Raw genomic sequence first — 27,617 nt, 5'->3', positions numbered from 1 at the left:
ACAGGGAAAAAGCTCAGGAAATAACCATGCTTAAATGGTTAGTTCACACAAAAATGAAAATTCTGTCATAAGTTACTCTCCCTCATGTCACTCCAAACCCGTAAGACCTTCGATCATCTTCGGAACACAAATTAAGATATTTTTTATGAAATCCGAGAGCTTTCTGACCCCTTCATTGACAAAATAGTCCATACTTTTTATGTCTATGGAGGGGTCAGAGAGCTCTTGGATTTCATCAGTAATATCTTCATTTGTGTTCCGATGATTAACGTAGGTCTTACGCTGCATTCACACGGGGCGTCAGCGTTAACGCTTCTCATTTATTTTGAATGGGTGATGTCATGCGGTGCTGAACTGAATTCCGTCGCGTCGCTTCACTCGAGTTGCAAGTGGCAGAAGTTGAAGATTTCTCAACTTTTCAAGCGCCAACGCAGGCGTCATCCAATCAGATCGCCCTATGCAAATACCCTAGAGCAGACGCTAGCCAATTGCGTTCATGCAACCCTAGAGCAGACGCGGCATGTAATGTGATCGGCTGTTGTCACTATGACAGTTGCATCAGCGCCAAGCTTCAGCCACACCCTCTGTCAAGCATTAACGCTGACGCCCCGTGTGAATGCTGCATTACGGGTTTGGAACGACATGACATGACATTTTTGGGTGAACTATCCCTTTAAAGGTGCAGTGTGTAGTATTTATGAGGATCTATTGACAGAAATGCAGTATAATATACATAACTATGTTTTCAGTGGTGTATAAAGACCTTACATAATGAACTGCTATGTTTTTATTACCTTAAAATTAGCTATTTCTATCTTCATACACCCCTTACAGTGAAGTGGCCATTTTCCGCCGTCATGTTTCTACAGTAGCCCTAAACGGACAAACTGCTCTACAGAGCGCTAGTCACTCTCTGCTCTCTCCGATTACGACATCTTTGTCCTGTGTCTGCCCCCGTAGCTTCTCTATGTGCGCCGAAAGGGAGGGAGGATGCAATTCACAACCATACCACTAGATGCCGAAAAAAAATTTTCACACACTGCACCTTTAACATAAACTATACCAGACAATGAAATTAAGGGAACTGAAGGGCTTAAAAACAAAGGAGAGTTATCAAGGTAAAACAGAACAGGTGCGTAGAACTAATTAACAACCAGGGAAACTAACGATAACGGGAAACTCAGGGTATGTTTACATGACACCTTTTCAACTGAAAACAGAAAACTTTTTATGCGTTTTGGCCATTCATTTACACGACAACAGCGTTTTGTGGGCCTGAAAAAGCAAGCTTTTGAAAACGGTGATGTCAAGCGCATGCGTATTACAGTACATGTTCCCACATGTGTATTACGTGGTCACGGGGTGTTTCATGACAAAGTGACATCGCTAACTATTGGCCTGACATGTATAATACAGCCTTTTTAATCATTTTCACAATTCTATATGAACGGGGACACTGTTTTTGTCTGTTTTTATGATTAATATATGACGTTATCGTGTAAACACACCCTCAGGCAAAACACAAGATACACAGAGAAAACAAAACTAAAACAGAGCATACACGTGACACCATTACTTGAGCTATACTGTTATTCAATACTTAAAAATGGATGTTATGATTTCATAACTTTGAAATTATATTAATGTATTTAACTTATTTCTGACTTCCTGCTTTTAACTTATTTCTATTAGTGTTACTAGAAACTAGAGCCAATAAATGCAGCACACTGCTTTAGGTCATTTTCATGCCTCTATAATTCCTGTTTTTTTTTTTAATCCCATTATCACAAATATATCTATTGTCGTCAGTGTATTTTTGATTGCCCATCTTGTCCTATTGCCAAAACAGAATCCAGATATGATACAAAAGAAACAATTAAAGTTGTAGCTATACATCATTCCTTATTACTTTCTTTCACCATTCTTCATTCATTTATTCCTTTATAGTTGCAAATCCTTAAGGAATGCCTACCCATCCTAAATGGCAATTTTCTTACAGCAATTACAGCATCACAAAGCGAAAACCTAGATGGGAACACGTAATTCCCAGCCGGATAAAGTGCAGCTGTTTCAAAAAGAATTGAAAGAAAATCTATGGGGATTTTAAAACTCTTAAAGCTCCCTCTGGGATTTCATTTAACAGATCTGCAAGACATTATTCCAATACACGGCAAGTAGCTTTCTGTTAAAGATTACACAATATCCAGTAGGATTCGAGGAATCAAATAAGATCCTACTGGATCTTAAATTCCTATCGGATGTTTTAATTCACCAATCATTTTCAACATCCGTCAAGCTAAGAGTAGCCCTGATCTTTAATAAAGCAAAAGCAAAATAATCGAGCTTGTGTGTTTTACTTTCTGTTGTATTTTTGTCTCCATCTTTCTTATTATCTGTCTTGCCTTCTCAAGAATATAATAACTCATTGCAAGTAATAACCTATTTAATTCCCTGAGACACTCAGACAGCCCAGAATAATGAAGTGTTGTGTTTATTTTATCGGGTGCTTGTCCCATGTGTGTAGTGAGATTCACAAGATGAGTAGAAGTGCATTTGAGTACATTCATGCACATGCTTTGGTTCTGTCTCTGGGCTATATGACTGTATTTAAAGGAAAACTCCACTTTTTTTTGAAAATGTTCCATGTTCCAACTCTTAAACAGTTGAGTTTTACCGTTTTCGAATCCATTCAGCCGATCTCCGGGTCTGGCGGTAGCACTTTTAGCATAGCTTAGCATAGATCATTGAATCTGATTAGACCGTTAGCATCTCGCTCAAAAATGACCAAAGAGTTTAGATATTTTTCCTATTTAAAACTTGACACTTCTGTAGTTACATCGTGTACTAAGACCGACAGAAAATGGAAAGTTGTGATTTTCTAGGCCGATATGGCTAGGAACTATACTCTCATTCCTGCGTCATAATCAAGGAACTTTGCTGCAATACCATGGGTTCAGCAGACGCAATGATATTACGATATTATATTGAAACTCTTTGGTCATTTTTGAGCGAGATGCTAACGGTCTAATCAGATTCAATGATTTATGCTAAGCTATGCTAAAAGTGCTACCGCCAGACCCGGAGATCGGCTGAATGGATTCAAAAACGGTAGAACTCAACTGTTTAAATCTAGGGGAGTTGAAAAAATTTGCCTTTTTTCAAAAAAAGTGGAGTGTTCCTTTAAATCTTAGTGAGCTACCTAGAAAGTTTAGGAACATTTATGCTGCATTGCATTAAAAAAATGCACAGGGCCAGAAACATATGATTCATTCACTACTAAAAAATATTGTTAAATTAGTTAAAAGTAATTAAAAAATGGACTTAACTTGTTTCAATGTTGAGAATTTTTTTCAAATATAATTTAATGAGAAATGGTTCAGGTAAAAAAACAACTAATGAATCAATGCTAACATTTATAAATAATTCCACCATGTTGAAAGTAAAATGTTGAAACAGCTTTGCTATATCAATGTTGGTTCGATTTGCAAAATTGCAAATTTAATTTGATGTAAGTGTGAGCTCGTGAAGTGTATTTAAATGGATAGTTCACCTAAGAATTCTATCATTATTTACTCTCCCTCATGTCGTTCCAAACTTCGAACACAGAAGCCGATATTTACAAACTGTTTCAGTGGGGGGTTTTTTGGTCCATACAGTGAAGGTCAATGGGAACCAATGTTGTGTTCTTTAATGCTTATCAGAGTGTCACGCCATTAGCTTAGCAACATGCTGATTCCAAACTGAAATAAATTGTGCACAGATGGCTATTTGTGGCACGCAGAGATTCTGGCTTTGTAACGTCACTTATTCAGTCGTGGTTAGGAGGCAGCTACCAACGTAGGCAGCAAGGCAGCTCACTTTGTTTTGCAACCGAGCTTATTTGTCTGTTTGTGTGTAAGTGTGTGTGTGTGTGTAGAGTGACGTGTAGTAGATCAGCACAGTGTAGTGACAGATGGTGAAGCACTTCAGTAAGATTAATAGCCGGATTTTCTATTCAATCGGATCTTCCTGCAGTGAAGGGAGGGTGTGGTAAAAATACTCTGACCAACTAATCTCTCTGTGTGTGTGTGTGTGTGTGTGTTTGTATGTGTTTGTGTGGGTGGGTGGTTGTGTGCCAGTGCATTTGCTAGGTGTTATTTTGTTAATTATTGTACCTCATGTTTGTCACCTCATCTCATTTGCTAAGTATCCATGATAACAGGTGCAACATAGTCTTCTGGATACAGTAGCTGCATTTCTTTGCACTGTGTACGCTTGTGTCAGCAGCGCAATCTGTTTGGGTTAGCAGATATTTTATATTTTAAATGGTGTGACACAACAGATGGTCAATTAACATAGAAACATTAACCATTCTCGTTTCTGTATTTTCTCTTTATTTTATATGAAATGACCTTCTTTTTCTTGACATTTTTAAATCAGAGTTTTACAAGTCTGAAACCATATTTTTTTATTTAAAAGTTTACTTTCATGTGATGGTAAACCATTGTTACCATCAGCCATATCACCCTGTAGCCCAAGACTGGTTTCCCACTGAAGCTAAGCAGGGCTGAGCCTGGTTAGTACCTGGATGGGAGACCAACTGGGAAAACGGCTCGGGTTATGTATATAACCCTTGTTCCCTGAGAAAGGGAACGAGCACTGCATCGGTAACGACGAATTTGGGGACACTCCCTAAGCAACAGCGCGTCTGAAGTATGAATGAAATCAGGCCAATCCTGATTGGTGTTGCGTCATGACGTAACTATGACGGCGTACCCGGAAGGTACATATAGGGCAGCCCAGGCATAGTAATGGCAGTTATCGCGATGAAGCATGCGCTCCAGGCCTGCCGAGGTGTGGCGACGAGATGCAGTGCTCGTTCCCTTTCTCAGGGAACAAGGGTTATATACATAACCCGAGCCGTTCCCTTTCGAGGGAACTCCCACTGCATCGGTAACGACGAATTTGGGGAACGAGTACCCACTAGGCCACACCGATGGTAGCACCAGTCCTAGTGTGAAGCCGGAAACCGGGCACAGCTAGGACTGGAGTACCCTAGCACCGGGCGTCGCAGGGAGGTGCAGACTATAAAACCTAATAAAGGTGTGTGGAGTAGCCCATCCGGCCGCCTCGCAAATGTCCTGCAAGGGGACCCCAGAAAGGAGGGCCACCGAAGAGGCCATGCCCCTGGTGGAATGTGCCCTCACGGCCATAGGTGAAGGCAGGTTGCGCACCTGATAGGCCGTGGCTATTGCCTGGACAATCCAGTTACTAATAGTCTGGGTTGACGCAGGCAGCCCCTTCTTAGATGAACCAAAACACACTAATAGCTGCTCAGCTTCCTCCACTGCGCAGACTTCTCCACATATAATTTAAGGGCTCTGACCGGGCAGAGCAGGTGAAGCCTCCCTTCTTCCGCCGTCACGTGAGGCGGAGGATGAAATGCCTGAAGAACCAAAGGCCTGACCACGTTTGATGGCACCTTGGGCACATAACCGGCCCTAGGGTGTAAGATGGCCTTCACTTCGCCAGGGGCAAACTCCAGGCAAGTCGGCGTAAGCGCCAAGGCCTGAAGGTCCCCCACCCTCCTCAGAGAAGTGATGGCTAAGAGAAAGGCCATCTTAAGGGTCAAGCTCTTTGGGTCTGCTGACTCTAGTGGCTCGAAGGGGGCCTCAGCCAATCCCTCGAGAACCACTGCCAGGTCCCAGGTTGGGACTCTGGACCGAGCCGCAGGCCTCATCCTCCGAGCCCCACGGAGGAACCGTACAACCAACTGGTGCCTACCCAAAGGCCCATCACCCAACGGTGTGTGGAAAGCCCCAATGGCAGCCACGTACACCTTGAGTGTGGACGGGGTAAGCCCTGCAGAGAAACGATCTTGGAGGAACTCCAGCACTGAAGCCACTGGGCAGTTAACTGGGTCCACCTCACGCTCTCTACACCAAGTGGAAAACACATTCCACTTGAGGCTGTACAGTCTCCTTGTAGATGGAGCCCTGGAACTGAGTAAGGTCTCGATCACATCGGCCGGCAGGCCAGCCTCTAGGTATCTGGCCCCCTCAGGGGCCAGACCCAAAGGTTCCATAACTCGGGCCGGGGGTGAAATATCGTGCCCCCTGCCTGAGACAGGAGATCCCTCCTCAGAGGAATCTCCCAGGGTTGACCTGCCAGCAGAGATATGATGTCCGAGAACCAAACCCGAGTCGGCCAACGTGGCGCCACCAGAAGCAGGTTGGCGCCTTGTCGACGGACCCGCTCCAGGACTCCCGGGAGCAGAGCGATCGGGGGAAATGCATACAGACGTAGCCTCGGCCATGTCTGCACCATGGCATCCAGCCCCAGAGGGGCCGGATGCGTGAGAGAAAACCACAGTGGAAAGTGGGTCGTCTCTCGAGACGCGAATAAATCCACTTCCACTGGGCCAAATCTCTCGCACATGGCCTCCACCACCTCCGGGTGGAGTCGCCATTCCCCGGGCCTCAGCCCCTGCCTCGACAGGATGTCTGCTCCCTGATTTTGGACCCCCTGGACATACATTGCCCTGATGGACAACAGTTTCCCTTGGGACCACAGGAGGATGTGATGCGCCAGTCTGCATAGAGGGCGCGACCTCAACCCCCTGATGCCGTGCCCCAACCAGTGAGGGAGGCGTCTGTTGAAACGGATTTTCCGGCAACAGGACGCTCCCAACACTGGCACCTGGGACAGAAACCAAGGTTTCTTCCATATGACTAGGGAACGAAGGCCACTGCGCGTTACCCTGATCATACAGAATGGATTTCCCCTTAAGGAAAGCCACCTGGTTTACTTCGTATAGGGCATGGTGGCCGCGGAGGTCCGGGAAAAAGCTCTTCAGAGCTTTGTAGACCGCCAGCATTTCCAGGCAAAAGATGTGCCAGGAGAAATGCCGGGTCTCCCACAGACCTCTCGCAAGGCGGCCGCCATGACCCCGTCCCAGCCAGTGAGGGAGGCGTCTGTTGAAACGGATTCCCGGCAACAGGACGCTCCCAACACTGGCACCTGGGACAGAAACCAAGGCTACTTCCATATGACTAGGGAACGAAGGCCACTGCGCGTTACCCTGATCATACAGAATAGATTTCCCCTTAAGGAAAGCCACCTGGTTTACTACCGTATCAGGACATGGTGGCCGCGGAGGTCCGGGAAAAAGCTCCTCAGAGCTTTGTAGACCGCCAGCATTTCCAGGCAATAGATGTGCCAGGAGAAATGCCGGGTCTCCCACAGACCTCTCGCAAGCGGCTGCCATGACCACGTCCCAGCCAGTGAGGGAGGCGTCTGTTGAAACGGAATCCCGGCAACAGGACGCTCCTAACACTGGCCCTTGGGACAGAAACCAAGGTTCTTCCATATGACTAGGGAACGAAGGCATCTGCGCGTTACCCTGATCATACAGAATGGTTTTCCCCTCGAGGAAAACCCCTTGATTCCCAGCCATCACTGTAAGGATCTCATGCAGCAGGCCAAGAGATATTCTGTTGGACACAGCCGCAATGAGCCCCAGCAGTCCTTAAACTGCTTCACAGTGATGCTGTGGCCTAGCTTCCTTCTAGAGACCACCGCCCGTATGGACTCGATACGTGCGGGAGACAATTGTGCCCCCAACGTAGAGAATCCCATACGACTCCCAGGAACACAGTTCTCTGAGAAGGCGTCAACACGCTACTGCGTGTAGAGTCTCAAAGGGCTAGGCCGCCTGGAAGAACCCGATATTGGTACGCTTTGCCCCCAAAGCGAACCTCAGGAACTTCCTGTGACACAGAAGGATGGATACAGGGAAGTATGCGTCCTCTTCAGACCCATCGTGACAGACCAGTCCTCAGACTGGATCTGAATCACAATGGAGGAATTGCTAAGCATCTTGAATCTGAATCTCCTCAGAGAACGATTCAAGTACCTCAGGTCTAAAGTTGGACACAACTCGCCATCCCTCTTAGGAACTATGAAGTACCGGCATTAGAATCCGGACTTCCTGTCTGCCAGAGGGACCCGTTCTATGGCCTCCTTGGCTAACAGGGCTGTACTTCTTGTTCCATAACCCGAACCTGCCCTGGGCCGACCACAGTCCGGACCACCCCGTTGAACTTCGGGGGAGGAGAACCGAACTGAAGCCTGTAACCCAGCTCTACAGTCTGCAGGACCCACGTAGACACACTCGGAAGGCATGACCATGCGCCGAGATAATCTACTAAGGGAACCAGCCTCTCGAGGCTGGCCTCGGGTGTCAACCGAAACTCATTCCCGACCCCCTGAAGCGGCTAACCGGCAGGGAGCAGTCGAGAACGTTTTTCGGTTGGCGCACACGTTCGCTGCCCAGTCGCAAGTCCTACTGGAGGCGACGACGGCGGCGTGCGTGCGCGGGAAATCAGTGAGGCCCGAAGCGTCTTTGACGGCGGGAACACAGCACTGATTTCCCGAGAGCTCCTGGGGGAAAACGACCTCGGTCGCTCCTACCCGGGAGAGGGGGCTGGCCAGCAGGGGCCTCATCTAAGGGACGGACACTGCGATTAGCCCTTGCCTAAACCTGATGTGTCCCGCAGGCCACAAGGCGGCGAGAACGACATCACTTCAGGAGGGCTCCATCTTAGATGAATATCCAGTTCACAAGTTAAACACGCTTGGGTGACAGAATTAAAGTATCCAATTTATCAAAGTCGGATAACACGACACTCAATTCCTTGGAATTAAATGCCATCATAATCACCAACCCCGTGCCAACTGAACTGAATGACAGGCTGCATTAAAATACATCTAACTCCTCAAAGTCAGATAATATTTTAATTTAATTCCTCAAAATTAAATGCAGCCACAATAAGGTGAAACAAAGTCTGAATGATAGGCTGAATATCTAACTCCTCAAAGTCAGATTATATTTTATTTAATTCCTCAGAATTAAATGTGGCCGTAATCATCAGACGAACTGTTTATTTGTATTATATGGACTCATAAACCCCGCGTTGCCTCAGCAACGTGGTTCAAGCCGTCATAATACAAATTGGCTTTCATCCCTCGAGAAAAAAAGCCAAACAGTTTCAAACAATACGGTGAAACATGGTCTGAATGACAGGCTGAATATCTAACTCCTCAGAGTCAGCTCATATTTCATTTAAATCCTCAGATTTAAATGCAGCCATCCAGTATCTCATGCACACCGATCGCGTGTGTTCACTTTAATTGCATATATAAGGAGTGCTTCATGACTTTGACTGCCTCGATGCTGAGCGCGTCTAATTCCTCAGAATCAGACCGCTGAAGCATCGGGTCCTCCGCCCCGGGGGAAGAAGCCGCAGCGCGGGCTTCCACACGGGGAAGGAGAACATCTGAACTGTCAGACAAAGACTGGGAAGATGCCTCAGCAGTCCCAAGTCCCGCTGACAGTCCATCCGTGAGCCCCATGACCGGCCTCGCCGCACCGCCTCGGCGGATGCGGGACCGATCCACAGGGCTCACGAGGCTGGCTGGTCTCACTGAACACGGCCAGCCGAGAGCGGAGCAGCCTGAGTGTCAGCTTTCATATAATGCTCGTAAGCGGCTCCCTCGAGAGCCGCCCGAGTATGCTGAACACCCAGACACTGCACACACAGCAGGTGTGCATCCGAGCCCGACATGTAACGGGGACACGGATGCACACACTGCTTAAACTCTCTCACTTTCCAGTCGCCATTTCACACACACTTTCACTTTTTGACAAACAACAATAAATAGACAGACAGATTTCACACAGAGCGCTATGCTGAAGAGCGATAACTGCCATTACTATGCCTGGGCTGCCCTATATGTACCTTCCGGGTACGCCGTCATAGTTACGTCATGACGCAACACCAATCAGGATTGGCCTGATTTCATTCATACTTCAGACGCGCTGTTGCTTAGGGAGTGTCCCCAAATTCGTCGTTACCGATGCAGTGGGAGTTCCCTCGAAAGGGAACTAGGTTGCTGCTGGGAGAGGTGTTAGTGAGGCCAGCAGGGGGTGCTCACACTGTGGTCTGTGTGGGTCCTAACGCCCCAGTATAGTGATGGGGAGGGGACACTATACTGTAACAAGCACCGTCCTTCAGATGAGACGTTAAACCGAGGTCCAGACTCTCTGTGGTCATTAAAAATCCCAGGATGTACTTCGATAAAGAGTAGGGGTGTGACCACGGCATCCTGGCCAAATTTGCCCATTGGCCCCTGTCCATCATGGCCTCCTAATCATCCCCATATATATATATACAATTGGCTTCATCACTCTGTTTCCTCTCTACCAATAAGCTGATGTGTGGTGAGCGTTCTGGCGCAATATGGCTGCTGTCGCATCATCCAGGTGGATGCTGCACATTGGTGGTGGTTGAGGAGATTCCCCCTTCTATGTAAAACGCTTTGAGTGCCTAGAAAAGCGCTATATAATTGTAACAAATTATTGTTCAAAAATTGGGGGTTTTAAGAAATGATCACTTTTATGCAGCAAGGATGCATTAAATTGATCAAAAGTGACAATAAAGACATTTATAATGTTACAAAAGATTTCTATTTCAAATAAATGCTGTTCTCTTGAACTTTCTATTCATCAAAATGTGCATATTACTGTGATGTCCTGTTTAAGATAATCACAAAAGCTTTTCCTATCCAGTTTGCACTGTGCTATTACATGACACTAGCCAAGTTAAAAGCTTATATACAGCCTGGTATTGACAAACAAGAGCTCTGAATCCTGTCTAAAAATAAATAAAATAAAAATAAATAAATTTAACATTTAATAAATGTGTCTTACTGAATTACAGTATTAATTTGTGAGCCATCAAAGAAATGAATTACATATAAATGCATATTTAAATAGGAAACAAAGTTATTTTTAAACTGTAATAAAACCGTTTTTACTGTATTTTTTTCTTCTTCAAATAAACAATAAATGTTTCAAATGTTTGACTGGGGGTGCATATTGTAATGATTATGCTCTGTATGCCCTGTTTTAGTTTCATTTTCACTCTGTTTGCTCTTTTCCCATTTTCCTTATGTTCCTAGTTAGTTTCCCTGGCACACACACACTTGTTTCTTTTCTGCTCATTATCTCCCTGCTTTATGTACCTTTAATTTCCTCGGTTTCTTTTATCATTTTTATTTATATTTAATGTGTAGCTGTGATTCCGATACTCCTGTGTGTTCTCCTTGCTTATTAAAATACTCGTTATCTTTGATTTGTGCATGTTCATCTACACGTGACAGAATACCAGGCTGAAACAAAAAGCGTTTTCTTTTCTTCCCCTTTTTTGTGTGAAACGGACCTGCCCGCTGTCTAGTTACTCTGCTTGGTGCAGGGGGACCGTCCACTGGAGGACCATACCCCGTGCTTTATCGATTCTGGCGTGCCTGACTCGCTATCTGGACTGCTCGCTCGTGTCTTTTTCTACACCAGCCTTAGTGATTGGCTCAAGGCACGCCTTCCAGTGGATGGTCCAAGGGAAGATTTGGCCATATTTGTGGAGTGGGTGCTGGTAAACAACAGATCAGCGTTCACTATTGGCCTCGCAGAGGACATCAGTCCCATTCCATACCCAGAGCCCAGCCAGCCATCACCCTGCTGCATGGAGAGGATGCCTGAGCCCACCACAGATGGAGAGCTTGAGTATACCACAACGTCAGCGCCAGTGGAGAGAAGGACTGAGCCAACCATCGCCCCAGAGCCCAAGCCCCACTGTGAGTCTGAGCAGGTCCATGAGCCAGCAACACTGTGTGTGCCATGGGAGTGCTCGTAGAATTCAAGGGAATGGAGGAAGACCCCTCCCACACTCCCACCACTGAGGGTGAGCTGCAGCTGGCCTCTGCAAACTGTTTATATGGTGACTTAGAAGATATTTACTCCTGTCCCTGCTGGTCCTGTCCAGCTCTTAAGTCTCCTGTGTTTCCGTTGGTTCTGCCCAGTTCAGAGTCTCCTGCGTCCCCTCAGGTTCTGCCCAGCTCAGATTCTCCTGTGCCTCTGGAGTTCCCGCCCAGCCTCCCTCTCCCGCCTCCTCTTCAAAAGTCAGCCAGTCGGTCAGCTCCCCCTCCACTTAGCACCTCACCTTCTCCTATGACACTACTCTATTGTGTGGATTTGTCTCCAGCTTCATCCTGGCAAGTGGATCCCATGGCTCCACCTCTAGCCGCTGATCCAATCACTCCAACTTGACCCGTCGACTTGTCGGCTCCACCTTGGCTCATCCCTTCTTCGGCTCCACCATGTACCATTGTCCTTACGATTCCACCAGGCTTCCTCATCCCTCCGGCTTCGCCTTGGTCAGCCGCCGCTTTGCCTGCGCCACGAACTTCCGAGCCACCCACTGTAATCCATCTGCTCACCCATTTGGCTTCGTCAGGCTCCGCCTTTCCTCCGGCTCCACCCCGGTCCTCTGTCCCACCGGCTTCACTTCAGTCCTCTGGCTTAAACTCAGACGCTCGTCACTGTGGCTCCTCCCTCCCTAAACTCCACAGTGGGCCATCGTCCTGGCTGCGCTCTTGGTCCCCATCTGGCTTTTCCTACTCCTTGTCATCACCACCCTGGTTTCTGCCACAGTCACCTGCACTTGTCTCCTGCCCTTCACCTGTTCAACATCCTTCTTGTAGAGCCCCCTCCTCAGTCGCGATTTGTTACAACGCGACGACACACCTTCCCGGGGGGGTGGAACTGTAACGGTTATGCTCTGTTATGTCCTGTTTTAGTTTAGTTTTCACTCGGTTTGCTCTGTTCCTTATTTCCATAGGTAGTTTACCTGGCTGTTAATTAGTTCCCACTCACCTTTTTCTGTTCTGCTCATTATCTCCCTGCTTTTTATACCCTTAGTTTCCTCAGTTTCTTCCTAGTTGTGATTCTGATGTGTTCTCCTTGCTTATTAAAGGACTCTTTATTTTATTTTTTGGGGACATAGGACAGGAAAAAACAAGTCTATTTATGCTGTTAAGAGCTCATCCAAAAACATGTGAAAATATATGGTGCATTTGTAAATGGCCGTTTTCAGGACACCCGTTTCATGCTAATTGCCATTCTACACACTTATTCACTATAACAACTGACTCTCTTTCTTTCTACTTTTCAGTTCTTTGCCATCTTTGCATTCTCCACCTGTGGCGGTTATTCTGGAGTGTTTCGTCTGAGCGTGGAGTGTAAGAACCGCACAGAGAGTGACCTGAACATTGAGGTTGAGTTTGAATACCCATTCAGGTTAGTGTTCCACTGCCATTCCTGTCCAATCAGATCACAGCACAGCAGACACAAGTCCTAAATAAATATTGACATTCTTCCACTCTTTATATTGATGTGTTTGATTCAACCAGTTCACACATGGTAGGTCAAGCGTAAGTCAAGGACTCTTGTAATAAAAGTAAATGTTCCAAACAGCTTGCAGGATTTCATCTGAGATTTTTTTTTGCAAAAACAACACTAAAAAGTTAAATTCAGCTCTTAGAGAAGTTTTCTTGAGTATGTCTAGCATTCATGTAACTACAATACACCTGAGCAGAACAAAGTGTCTCTAGAGATGTTTTAAATGTTTAAAGGCAAAAGAATTTCATATATGTGAAAAACACTTTCGGTGTGAATGGCCACTTATTCACGACACACAGCAGTACTGTAGCTGAAGTCTCTCTAGAGTTATCTCTCAAATTGTTTAAATTGTTTGAAGGTGAATATCCACTTCATCCAGTGCTGCTTGTTCCCGATACCATCTGATTTACTGACTGAAAAACCTCTTCAGATGATTTAGTGAGAGAGCGGTTCAAACGAATGCAAATTAGTTCAGACCATTCTGTTAACCAGTTTGGCCAATTCACTGAAAAAAAAAGAACCAGCTCAAAAGAATGATCACCTTGGGCAAGACACCCAAGGTGTACAGGGTGCAAAATTACTAGTAGATACACCGATCAGGCATAACATTATTCCTTATATTGTGTTGGTCCCCCTTTTGCTGCCAAAATAGCCCTGACCTGTCGAGGCATGGACTCCACTAGACCCCTGAAGGTGTGCTGTGGTATCTGGCACCAAGATGTTAGCAGCTGATCCTTTAAGTCCTGTAAGTTGCAAGGTGGGTTCTCCATGGATCGGACTTGTTTGTTCAGATTGGACTGAAATCTGGGGAATTTGGAGGCCAAGTCAACACCTCAAACTCGTTGTTGTGCTCCTCAAACCCTTCCTGAACCATTTTTGCTTTGTGGCAGGGCACATTGTCCTGCTGAAAGAGGCCACAGCCACCAGGGAATACCGTTTCCATGAAAGGGTGTACATGGTCTGAAACAATGCTTAGTTAGGTGGTACGTGCCAAAGTAACATCCACATGGATGGCAGGACCCAAGGTTTCCCAGCAGAACATTGCCCAAAGGATCACACTGCTTTCGCCGGCTTGCCTTCTTACCATAGTGCATCCTGGTGCCATGTGTTCCCCAGGTAAGTGACGCACATGCACTTGGCAATCCAGGTGATGTAAAAGAAAACGTGATTCATCAGACCAGGCCACCTTCTTCCATTACTCCGTGGTCCAGTTCTAATGCTCACATGCCCACTGTTGGCACTTTTGGAGGTGGGCAGGGATCAGCATAGACACCCTGACTGGTCTGTGGCTATGCAGCCCCATACACAACAAATTGTGATGCACTGTGTATTCTGACACCTTTCTATCAGAACCAGCATTAACTTCTTGAGCAATTTGAGCTACAGTAGCTCGTCTGTTTGATCAGACCACACGGGCCAGCCTTCGCTCCCCACGTGCATCAATGAGCCTTGACCGCCCATGACCCTGTCACCGGTTCACCACTGTTCCTTCTTTGGACCACTTTTGATAGATACTGACCATTGCAGACCGAGAACACCCCACAACAGCTGCAGTTTTGGAGATTCTCTGACCCCATCATCTAGCAATTACAATTGCCCTTGTCAAACTTGCTTGAATCCTTTCTTTTGCCCATTTTTACTGCTTCTAACACATCAACTTTCAGGACAAAATGTTCACTTGCTGCCTTATGTATCCCACCCACTAACAGGTACCGTGATGAAGAGATAATCAGTGTTATTCACTTCACCTGTCATAATGTTATGACTGATCGGTGTATAATATAATGCATTCATTTGCAGAACTGAATTTTGGATAAAGCCTGATCTTAAATTCTTGTTTTTATTTTATTGAGTAGGTTTTTACAGAGGGGACTTTGGAAATCTTGTTTCCATTATCACTCCATATATCAGAAAATACTGTCAACAGCCAGAAAAATATTAATACATTTTCACCATGTTTTTAGGAATAAAATGTATATATCAGGTGAATTATAAATTGATATAACACATATATGAAAAAAAAACATGTTATGAAAAATTGACTAGTGCACTATGTTGCCTGTTGTGTCTTGAGTTAATTCACAAATTATTGGCATTGACGTTAATACAGGACACACATAAAAACTGCTGAAATATCGGCAGAGAAAACATTTGTCAGGTCAGCCTGAGCACTCATGGGTATGCAGTGAGTACATCTGCAGGCTTCACTGGATCCAGAAAGTGTATAAAGTCACCTTTAAATCAAAATTGATAAATCTTATTTTTTTATGGAATATTACAGAATTTATTATGAATAATTCATCCATGCACATCACTACTACTTTTTAAATCCATGTGCTCCCAAATTAAGTCACATTCTACTTTTTCCCCCCGTAAAAATATACGTCATAATAGGAAAGAAAAGACTATCGTTGTGAAAGGAGAACCTTTTAAGATTATTCATGTGAAATAACATGCACACACACTCTCATACATTGGTTAAGCGATTGAAACTTCTGACATACATTTACCAAGTGTCTTTCTCCACAGACTGCACCAGGTATGGTTTGATGCTCCTACGTGTAAAGGGCCGGAGCCTGAACGTCTCTTTCTAGTGGGAGACAACTCTTCCTCTGCTGAGTTCTTTGTCACCATTGGTGTCTTTTCCTTCCTTTATATAATGGCAGCCATTTCCGTGTACATCTTCCTCCTGGAGAAGTACCGCGAGGGAAACAAAGGCGCTCAGGCTGTGAGTCGATGAAATTAAAAATCGAAATTTCAGCTGATTAACATCTTCTACTTTGAATCAGCGTAAACTTAATGACTTAAATGTGGGGAGCGTTCCCATTTGTTAATGTTACTTAATGCATTTCCTAACATTAACTAACAATGAGCAATACATTTGTTACAGTATTTATATATCTTTTTCATCTATTCCAATGAAAAAAATATATAAATAATTTGGTTTTGTTGTTCTACAGGATTTTGTGGTGACAGCTATTTTTACCTTTATGTGGTTGGTGAGTTCAGCGGCGTGGGCCAAAGGTCTCTCGGATGTTAAGAGGGCAACTGATCCCGATGAGGTCATCAACCTCATCGCTGCATGTGATCGTGAGGAAAACCGCTGCAAAGAAATCCATGAGCCTGTGGTTTCTGGCCTGAACACATCTGTGGTGGGTACAGTCACTATAAATAATGTTATTATGCACATATAATGACACGTGGCCATTAGGGGTGTAACGATACACTCGTGTCACGATTCAATATAAATTGCGATACTGAACACACAATACGATATGTATCCCGATATGTTAAGCCAAAATAAATAAGTGACACCCCTAGTGGCCATTTGAGACAGGTTAGATATTATGTTAATGAGCAATGATGAAATTACATGACTCCTGTAAGATAATGTAGTCATGCATTGATTATCATTCATTATGCTCCATTATACACTGTTATATACAAACTCAGCCAACCTTCAATGTTAAAATGTGTTTAAAATAATGCAAGTTGTAGTTTCAACATTCAAAGTGCCCATATTATGCTTTTTCGGTTATGACCATGTTTTTGTTTTTGAATGTAAAAGACCTGCAAAGTTTCAAAGCTGAAAGTTTATGATAAATTGAGTTATTTTCTCCCAAATGAAAAAACTGATTGATTCGGAACTGCCTCAAACTAGTCATTAGTAATTCCAATCTTTCTGCAAGTGCCGAGGAAGCCTCCAGAGTTTAAATTAATATATGGTTATGGGTATTTTGTTTCCGACATGCTATAAGTGGTAGACCAATCATAACAGAATGGGCCATCTGACTAATCAGAGTAGAGAAGGGTCTTGGAAAGGAGGGGTTTAGAATATTAGAGGAAAAACTTAAAAAAAACTTAATGTAGATTTTGCTTAGGCAACTTACTGAAGTCGAAGTACTAAAATAACTAAAACTAAATAAAGCAAAATTAAATATTTAAAAGACAAAAATTAATAAAAATACAAAAACACATAACAAAAAAATGATTAAAACTTAAACTAAAATGAAAGCTAACTTGTTATATCAATAAATACTATAATTGTTTATACAATACTAAAATAATATTAACAGTGTTTCAACCTTGATCCGTGATGTTAAAGGGTTACTTCAGCGATTAGCATAAAGCTTTGTATCAGTAGAAACCCCGTAGTATATTCGAATGATCGAATGATCGCTCACTCACACAATGTAAATGCGGATAATAACGGAGCTATGCGGAGCAAATCAAGTGATTTCAATGAATTCCTATGAAAGTTAAGCTTCCATAGGCATGAACTGAAAACGCGCCAGACTGGACACGCACCGTGAATGACTGTGAGGCTGTGAATGAATGCCGTGTGTAGCACTTGTCTAAGAATTAGCAATAGTTTAATGGATTGCTTACTGTATAATACAGTTAGGATTTGAACTTGTCAGAAGATTTAGGGATCGCTAAGGAGGTAGCGGGTTATACTGAGAAACAGCAGACAGACACAAGATTAAATTTGAAATAAAAATATAATTGATTTCACTTTTAAAGAAAATATAGAAAGTTAATCAAATAAAATAAAGTAAATTACAAGATCACAAACAATAAAACTGACTGAAAATTCCCTCTGAGTGCACTCGGTTTTTCCCTTAAATATATGCACAGACCGGTCAATTCAGTACATCAAAAGTAATAAAAAAAAAGAAAAGAAAAGAAAAATAAAAGAATACACAAAGAGAAAGTATAGTGTCTCTCTCTCAAAAGACCTCAAGTGTTCTCATACGGTTACAATGTCTCTTGATCTGGTCTATGGATGACCATACACCCTTAAGAGTTCTTTAGATCGAAATTTGTCTTTCTTCACGATAACTGGAAAACTCAAAAAAAGTATATCGTCGTCCTCTCCATGACGTATTTTCTTCTACTCTGCTAAAGGTTTGCTTGGCTCGCCATCAAACATGAAGTTCACAGGGTGTCACAGAAGATCGCTCGGGTGTCACGTTTCCAAGAATCAAGAAAGAAGAAAAGAGAGAAGAAGGAAGAAAAAATAGAAACAAGAAAGACAAAAAAAAAAACCTGGCCTGATCACAGACCAGAACATTAATTTAGTGAATTTCAAAATAAATTCCACATCAAAGATCCAGAACATCTAATACACAGCTACATTTACAATTTCTTCATAAACTGATATAATTACATCAATTTACCTCTGAATCAATAGCGTTTCGCTTATACAGACACGTGGCCAACAATGGCGACAGTGAAACTCTGAAATGAACAAATAACCACGCGGTTCACTATAACCGCTCAAACTGAAGTAATCACATTACCAGTAACATACATCATTTTCACAGGATGGATTAATTAATTCTTTACCTTTGATCGATTTTTGCTCTCACACAGGCGCACCTCGATTACAGGCGTGCGTGATCATAAAATGGCATCATGACAAATGACCACGCGGTTCACGTTAGACATTTACAACTAATTGGAACAAAACTACAATTTAAAAAGAAAATAACTAGTCCACAGCAACTTAATTACTGTTTAGTAGCAGTAATTCTATCTTATTATGAAGTAATAGTCTATTTGTCATAATTTATATGATACTGACTCACCTAATAGATTGTATTACTCTATTCAGTCGGCTTCTTACTCAGAATGCATCGAAGTAATTTAATTTTGAACTTCCTCGTACTTTTCGAAGGGTTTAAGTCTAAATTTGATCAGTTTGGATCACATTGATCGATCACGTCTGCTCTCTCCATCAAGGTCGTCTCTTCTGTCATCGCGCATGCTCATTGACACGCACGGCGCAAAATGACTGAGCTCGCATTCGTCAATCACTGAGGATTAATCTGGAAACGAATTTGCATGTATTTATTTATTCTTAATCAGTTTTACACCTCTTACTGACTTTTAATAAGGGAATATGATATAACTAGATGGTATATAAATTAAATAATCCCCTTTATTTAACCTGTGTTACACGTGCTTAGCTCAGCTCTGCTTTTCACTCTTGTGATGAATGAAATCTGACTCCTGCTGCGACTCTCGTTCAGCTCACAATGTACTGAACAGACACGTTCGGTTTTTAATTGTAGTGTCTGTTCTCTAACTGAAGTAAATTATTTTATTACTATAAAAACGAACATAATGGGGTGGGCAAGTGATAACCGGTAGCCGTGGCTTGGGAGTGGCCTCGTAGGGCAGCGAAGCAAGTGCATTCTGGGAGTTGTTGTCTTTCATCCACATCCAAAAATACATTTTCTGTCTTTTCTCAGTCTAGAAGGCACCAAATTCAAAAATAATTTCACATTTCTAGTACATAAATGACCCAATTTAAATACACATTCATCTTCCCAGGGCTGAAGTTTCCCATTAATTCATCTGTGAATAAATGTTGAAATGCCAACTGGAAATGCTTTTCCCTCCAGCATGTTCATTTTTAATGGCAGGAAAACATTTCCCAGATCACATTTGTGATCCTATTTATGTTCACACTTTAGAAAGTTATGGCCACTACTACAACCAAGATTAGTTGCAACGTCCCGTGAAAAAATCAGTGTATGTATGTTTAGTCTAATGAAACTGGCAGTATTTTCATCAGGTATATGTTTTTTGGTACCTAAATGAATGCATAAAGTATGTGCAAGTAACCATTTGGCTTTTTTCTCTTAATCCTGTAGGCGTTTGGGTTCTGTAACATGGTGCTATGGGCAGGGAACCTGTGGTTCGTCTTCAAGGAAACCGGTTGGCTTGGAGCCTTTGCTGGCACTTACGCGCCATCTGGAGAGAAGCAGCCAGCACCAGACACCTTCGGCCAGGGTGGGCACAACTAAAGGACTGAAAATTAAAGCATGGAATTCACAGCAATTATTTTGCTCTCAGTGCATAAGTTCATATAAGATCTTATGTATTATTGCTACCAACTACCAACTATAACCAAGGTTTATGTGAATCTGAAGAAGAAATGAAGTCAGTATTACAGTAATGAGGATAAAGGAATGTAATTTAAATAATATGCTTAATTGTCATAATAATGTCAGTGCAAAAATTACATTTGAATGATCCTACAAATAGGCTTATTTTCTTTTTTTTATGATTTCTGACATATTTTTGACAAGTTTTATAAGATTCACCCTATTAGAACTGTCATTTAAAATGTTTGACATTTTGAGGCTTGCAAAGGTCATCATCCTATTTAATTCTATTATCTTTTAAATGTATTTTTCTAGGCTATGGACAAGAAGGTTATGGACAGGAACCTTATGCCGGCTCTCAGGGTGGGTACCAGCCCGAATACGGCCAACAGGGCGGTGGTTACGAAGGTGGCGGTTACAACCAAGGAGTGTATGGTCAGGGTGAGCCCACCTCCTTCTCCAATGAGATGTGAGCCCAGCTCTGCTGGCTGAAGCATTGCACTGGTGAGTGAACAAACTGTAATCTGTAAGGGTACATGCCTATGTAACCCCGGTTCCCTGAGAAGGGTAACAAGACGTTGTGTCATGGAGTTGACACTATGGGGGACGCCATAATTGTGACCGGTGCCTGAAACATGTGTAAACACATGCCAATAAATAATTGACAGATGGCAGTCCTTGACGTCACATGCGGAGCATCAACTCTTTTGTCTGAAAAAACTTAGGCATGGCAACGAGACGCAGCATCATGTTCCCCATCTCAAGTAACCTAGACGTTCCCCTTTAAAGTGGAACTTTGACACTGCGTCATGGAGCTGACGCTATGGGGAGCATCTCGGTTACTATTGTAACCTCTGTTCCCTGATGGAGGGAATGAGACGTGGTGTCGATGACTGACACTAGGTGGCGCACTCTGGAGCGGGTGAGTTGCTACATGCATTGTGAGTGTAAACCGCCTTGGCAGTTATACGTCCGATGGACAACACGATGGCAGTAAAGCAAAGCAAAATCAAGCTACTGTTTTGTCAAGGCAAAATCGAGACATGGAAGTCCGCATCCTTCAGATCTATCGCCAGAAACCAATCCTGTTGGCAAACGCATGTCAGAAAAGAGAGTTGCGATCACAACGTTGCCATGGTCATGTTCTCACAATGATAACATGAGCCACCCACGAAAGCTGTCTCAGTGCGTTTTTGACCCAGACACGGGAGACAAAAATCGTGGCCGTCTGAGAACAAGAGATATCGGCTGCACCCAGAAACACACAGGTGGAAAAGCTCTAGAAGCGCCCGGGAGAACGTTACCTCTGCACTTATCCATACACTTTTCATGAGAATGACCGCTGCAATGCGCCATCACACCAGTAATTTGCTTCCTTTTCGGAGGATTAATGGATTGAGCTCATGTATAAATGACACTCACTCAGCTCCGAAGAAAAAATCTCTCCCTTTTATAACGGTATGTCCGAGAGAGTGGCATGCAAATTCCACTCACCAATTCTCATTGGCCTTTTTTCAAAGTATCAGAGAGGTGTTTGGGGCTCCTAAGTGTGACTACTAGTATCAGTCTTTGACACCACTCTGTGCTGAGGGAATACCTGCCTCACTAAGCTGTGAATATGCACAAACATAACAGGCACAGCATAAATGTAGTATACGGATTGAATTCTCTCATCCTTCACTGTCGTTACTCCTCCTTTTATCCTTCCAGAGCTCCTCTGTGGGACGTTCAACGTAAAACTTATATCACAAAATAAACAAACAACAAAACGAAAGTAAAGAGGCAGCCCCTCTTGGACAACTGCCACATGTAAACATAATAAAACACAACATAAAGTCCAGGCCTGGTCCTCTCTCGTCCTTCACTATCATCACTCTTCCTTTCATCCCGAGCTCCTCCGTGTGACTTGAGACCGGTGTGAAGCAGAGGTTGTGAGGCTCGATAGCACCCACGCCACCGGCCTCACTCCATTCCCACAGCTCTCGGGCCGCGTCCTGCTTGCCACAGATGCAAACTCGTGAACGACATACTAATGGCGTCCCCCATAGTGTCAACTCCATGATGCAGCGTCGGAGTTCTAATTCGAAAGGGAACAAAATATGAAAGTAACATTTTGGTATTTGATCTACTTTTAACATTTTTACTGTATACCTACATAACATACAGTGTGGTCCAAACATCTGTGTCCAATACAAAAAATGCATGCATTGCAATTTTTTTAAAATAATGTAATAATTTGATACAATTTCTATACATTTATAAATTACAGTATATTATAAACAGAAATATTTGAGTAAAAAGTTTAATTGAAAAATCAACTGTATTTGTTATTTTACCTTCTTTAAAGGGGCTATATGCAACTTTTTCCCCAAAATAAACGTAACAATAGCCTTTTTATTTTACCATTTATGACTCAAACATCTCCTGATGAGCATACTGACACCTTGTCCGCCGCTCACAGTGGGTGCACCTATAAGCCTGTATCCTATTTTTCCTATTTTCTGTCGGGTCGGATTTTTCCCGCGCTGTCTGCGGATGTGACGTCACCACCGCTGCGAGAGCGAGCAGAAAATAAGAGCAGTTCTGTTTTTTGGCCACAGGTGTCAGTCGCGAGTTTAAATTTCAGAAAAACGCATATAGCCCCTTTAATGTTGGCAGCCCTTAAAGGAACACGCCACTATTTTTGAAAATAGGCTCATTTTCCATCTCCCCTAGAGTTAAACAGTTGAGTTTTACTGTTTTCGAATCCATCTCCGGGTCTGGCGGTAGCACTTTTAGCATAGATCATTGAATCTGATTAGACCGTTAGCATCTTGCTCAAAAATGACCAAAGACTTTTGATATTTTTCCTATTTAAACACTTGACACTTCTGTAGTTACATTGTGTACTAAGACCGACAGAAAATGAAAAGTTGTGATTTTCTAGGCCGATATGGCTTGGAACTATACTCTCATTCCTGCATAATAATCAAGGAACTTTGCTGCCGTACCATGGGTGCAGCGGCACAATGATATTACGCAGCGCCTTAGTACACGATGTAACTACAGAAGAGTCAAGTTTTAAATAGGAAAAATATCAAAACTCTTTGGTCATTTTTTTGAGTGAGATGCTAACGGTCTAATCAGATTCAATGATCTATGCTAAGCTATGCTAAAACTGCTACCACCAGACCCGGAGATTGGCAGAATGGATTCGAAAACGGTAAAACTCAACTGTTTAACTCTAGGGGAGTTGGAAAATGAGCTTATTTTCAAAAAGTGGCGTGTTACTTTAAGATGCATGAACTCCGCATATTTTTAACTTTACAATCAACATTTTAAAGGGGAATTATTTTAAATCTGTCAATCTGATCAAAGTTTTGGGTATTTGATCAAAGAAACAGTAATATTGTAAAATATTATTACAATTGAAAATAACTTCTATTTGAATATATTTTAAAATGTAATTGAAGACTGCAGTAATCCTTCTAATATGCTGATTTGATGCTCAAGAAACATTTCTTATCATAATAATCAATGTTGAAAACGGTGCTGCTTCATATTTTTGTGGAAATGATAATACTTTTTTCAGGATACCTAGACGTTTATAAAGGTCAAAAGAACAGCATTTAATTGATTGTTTTGTAACATTATAAATATCTTTATTGACACTCATCAATTCAATGTGTCCTTGCAGAATAAAAGTTCATTTCAATTTTTTTACTAACCTCAAAATGTTAAAAGGTGCATATTTCCATTGATGTCCACTTATAATGGTAGTCAATATTTCTTGCAACAAAAAAATGCCATTATTACATTGTACACTACACTGTGCACAGTACACAAACATAGTGTACATAGTCATATATATTTTTAAGGTTTCAAATTCAATGTATTATGTATAAATTAGGTTTTTAGCATTTTTTTATTGATAAAAATTGTAAACATTTAAACTGTTGTCCCTGCAGATCACAGCAAGAGGACAGTCATGTGATCAGCCAGCATGGAAACTACTGGCTATGTTTCCACTGTCTTCAGTTGGTTTAAAGGGAAGGGGGTGGGTGGTATTAAAGCACATAGAAGAAATCTTATCAGGGTTGATATTAACATCATAACCAAGAGGAAACGATTGGGACCCATGAGGAAGTGGGACCCTAATTTCAATATACTGTCAGTTACATGGAATCCAGCTGGAGATTATCCATCCTATTATGATGAGGAAAAACTTGAATATGCTACCAAAAAAAAATATGTATATGTTATGTACGGGGAGCCGTTTGAATGAATTATATGAATTATAGTAATATTCAACTGAATGTGTTTGTGTGGTGTAAATATGAATTATATTTAATTAGATATACTGTATTGTGAATTTAACTTATTGTTGCTTTTTTGTGATTCCACTTGTAGTCCCCACATTTGTTTTTATCTTACCACTTCACCACCTCAATCATTCAACCCACGGTAAGAGCTCTGACCTTGAACCTCCTACTGAATGTTTTTTTATTTTTTATTTGTGTGAAACATTCTTTGAAGGTTCGTGAGAACACAAAGATTAAATAGTATAAACGTTTGTGTCGATCACTAATAGAAGTGTTAACAGAAGTCAGTAGTATTAGTAAACTGGTAGGGAGAGAAACTGAGTAACAGAAAAGCGTAAGAACAAAGTGAAACAGGAAAGTCACTATTCGTCAAAATGTGAACAAATTATGCACATGCACAAGATTTTTTTTTCCTTTTTATGTTTTGGTTATATGTCCAAACCTGTATAAGCTAAAGCACAAATATATTATTGGTGCTATAAAAACGGCTCGTAGGACATTACAGTGAACACTTACAAAAGGCAGTCACGGGTGCTTCAGTACTTGATTGTTTTGTTTTTCTAGTGCTGTGATGCTCTTATTCAGACATGAGTGTGAATGAACCCTTTATATTCTTTCTGAAAACTCATTTCCATGTGTTTTGACTTTTTGTTCACACTGATATGTATGTTTTTATGCTGTCTCTGTCTCTCTGACTTTACATGAAGGTGCATATTGCTTTCTTTCTCTCCCTCATTATATCATCTGATAATTCAAAATAAAACGGATGTTAGAGAATGACGAGTGATGACATTAATGCTCCAGTGTGTTTGTTTTTAGTAGTGCTTACTTTTATGAATTCTATTTCTTACATTTTTGAAGGACTATTACATATAGAGCCATTGTCATTTCACTATGGAGTTAGAGAGAAGTGACGAGACTAATGATTATCTTAAGGTTGAAGGTTGAAACATTTTGAGGATATACAAGAATACACTATTTTGCCAAAAGTATTGGGACCAAATCATTGAATTCAGGTGTTCCAAACACTTCCATGGCCACAGGTGTATAAAATCAAGCACCTAGACATGCAGACGCTTCTACAAACATTTGTGAAAGAATGGGTCGCTCTCAGGAGCTCAGTGAATTCAAGCGCGATACCGTGATAGAAGTCTGCAACTTTTTGCAGAGTCAATAGCTACAGACCTCCAAACATCGTGTGGCCTTCAGATTAGCTGAAGAACAGTGTGTAGAGAGCTTCATGGAATGAGTTTCCATGGCCTAGCAGCTGCATCCAAGCCTTACAAGTGTTGAATGCAGTGGTGTAAAGCACGGCACCACTGGACTCTAGAGCAGTGGAGACGTGTTCTCTGGAGTGGCGAATCACGCTTCTCTGTCTGGCAATCCAATGGACAAGTCTGGGTTTGGCGGTTGCCAGGAGAACGGTGCCTGACTGCATTGTGCCAAGTGTAAAGTTTGGTGGAGGGGGGGGGGGGGGGGGTTATGGTGTGGGGTTGTTTTTCAGGGGTTTGGCTTGGCCCCATAGTTCCAGTAAAAGGAACTCTTAATGCTTCAGCATACCAATACATTTTGGACAATTTAATGCTCCCAACTTTGTGGGAACAGTTTTGGGATGCCCTTCTTGTTCCAACATGACTGCGCACCAGTGCACAAAGCAAGGTCCATAAAGACATGGATGAGCGAGTTTGGTGTGTAGGAACTAGACTGGCCTGTACAGAGTCTTGACCTCAACCCGATAGAACACCTTTGGGATGAATTAGAGCAGAGACTGTGAGCCAGGCCTTCTCGTCGAACATCAGTACCTGACCTCACAAATGCGCTTCTAGAAGAATGGTCAAAAATTCCCATAAACACACTCCTAAACCTTGTGGAAAGCCTTCCCAGAAGATTTGAAACTGTTATAGCTGCAAAGGGTGGGCCAACTCCATATTAAACCCTACGGATTAAGAATGGGATGCCATTAAAGTTAATGTAAAGGCAGGCATCCCAAAACTTTTAGCTATATAGTGTATGTCATTCTGTATCTTATTCCTGATCTCACGACATGGTTGATGCCTTTTACGACCAGAAGAGGGAGACATTTAGTAAATGACATGACCTGAATGGAAATTTGACTTGAAAGTAGTACAATTAAATTAATTAAAACAAAATAAAAGATGAAATATTGAAAGTTAGTAAATAAATATATTGTATGCAGTCAGTGTGCACTACCGTCAATATGTTTTTATTAATACTTTTATTCAGCTAAAACAAATTAAATTTATGTTACAAAAAGATTTGTATTTCAAATAAATCCTGTTCTTTTTAACAAAGCAGCATAACTGTGTTCTAAATTGATAATAGTTAGAAATATTTAAATCAGCATATTCAAATGATTTCTGAAGGATCATGTGACACTGAAGACTGGAGTAATGATACTGAATATTCAGCTTTATGATCACGGGAATAAATGACATTTAAAATATATTCAAATAGAAAACATTTATGTTAAATTGCAATAATATTTCACAATATTACTGTTTAACTGTATTTTTTATCATATACATGTAGCATTGGTGAGCATAAAGGGCCTCTTTTAAAATCATCTTACCGGTAGTGTGGGGGTAGTGTGTGTGTACCATCGGATTTACTATATTTACTGTAAACATGAATCAGTGTTTCTTTTATATTCATGTATTCAATTGGTGTATTAAAAAGTTTATCTAATAATGGTTTGCATGAATGTTACAAGTGCTACAGTATAACAATTAATTTCCATTCAGCGAGGGAACAATGATTGATGTCTTGATGGTTTCTTTTCATATTTGCAATGCAGGTCTGTTTTATTGTATTATATCTGAAACAGGCCTCAAGCCAGAAAAGTGTGGTTTCCTGCCGGTGCCTCTCTGCATGTGGCAGCACATTTGTTGTGATCACTCACTTGTGTTGCCAAAACAAGGCCCTCTGTGTGTGTCTGCCCACAGGATGACCTGCTAGGGAGAGAAGTCAAAAGCGACCCAAAGTTCTTACAGCACAGAATATTTCCACAGTGTCACTTACAATCAAATTGTTACCTATATAAACGATAGTTCCATGAGATCTCGCTCTCTGTCAGACTCCCTGACACACCCTGTAAATCAGGAGAGAGAAACGCATTCCAGATGT

The 27,617-nt window shown here is 42.3% G+C and overlaps 1 protein-coding gene across 3 annotated transcripts in view; it reads left to right on the top strand.

Annotated features, from left to right (window-relative positions):
• The window catches only part of sypb (synaptophysin b), a 32,978-nt gene extending 7,714 nt beyond the window's left edge, over nucleotides 1-25,264 (top strand). Inside the window, exons 3-8 of one of the 3 annotated variants that reach the window (XM_079827691.1) lie at nucleotides 13,050-13,174; nucleotides 15,806-16,004; nucleotides 16,237-16,428; nucleotides 19,939-20,077; nucleotides 20,488-20,676; nucleotides 24,120-25,264. In XM_079827691.1, coding sequence (XP_079683817.1) covers nucleotides 13,050-13,174; nucleotides 15,806-16,004; nucleotides 16,237-16,428; nucleotides 19,939-20,077; nucleotides 20,488-20,645 — 813 coding nt within the window. In that variant the 3' untranslated portion in view covers nucleotides 20,646-20,676; nucleotides 24,120-25,264. The remainder of the gene's footprint in view (nucleotides 1-13,049; nucleotides 13,175-15,805; nucleotides 16,005-16,236; nucleotides 16,429-19,938; nucleotides 20,078-20,487; nucleotides 20,677-24,119) is intronic. The other 2 variants (XM_079827692.1, XM_079827693.1) reach the window with 2 other exon arrangements.
• The last annotated feature ends 2,353 nt before the right edge of the window (nucleotides 25,265-27,617 follow it).

Source organism: Gobio gobio, assembly GCF_949357685.1.
Source record: "Gobio gobio genome assembly, chromosome: 10".
Taxonomy (NCBI): Eukaryota; Metazoa; Chordata; class Actinopteri; order Cypriniformes; family Gobionidae; genus Gobio; species Gobio gobio.
The sequence above is the reverse complement of the archived record's forward strand: the minus strand, read 5'-3'. Positions and strand labels throughout refer to the sequence as shown.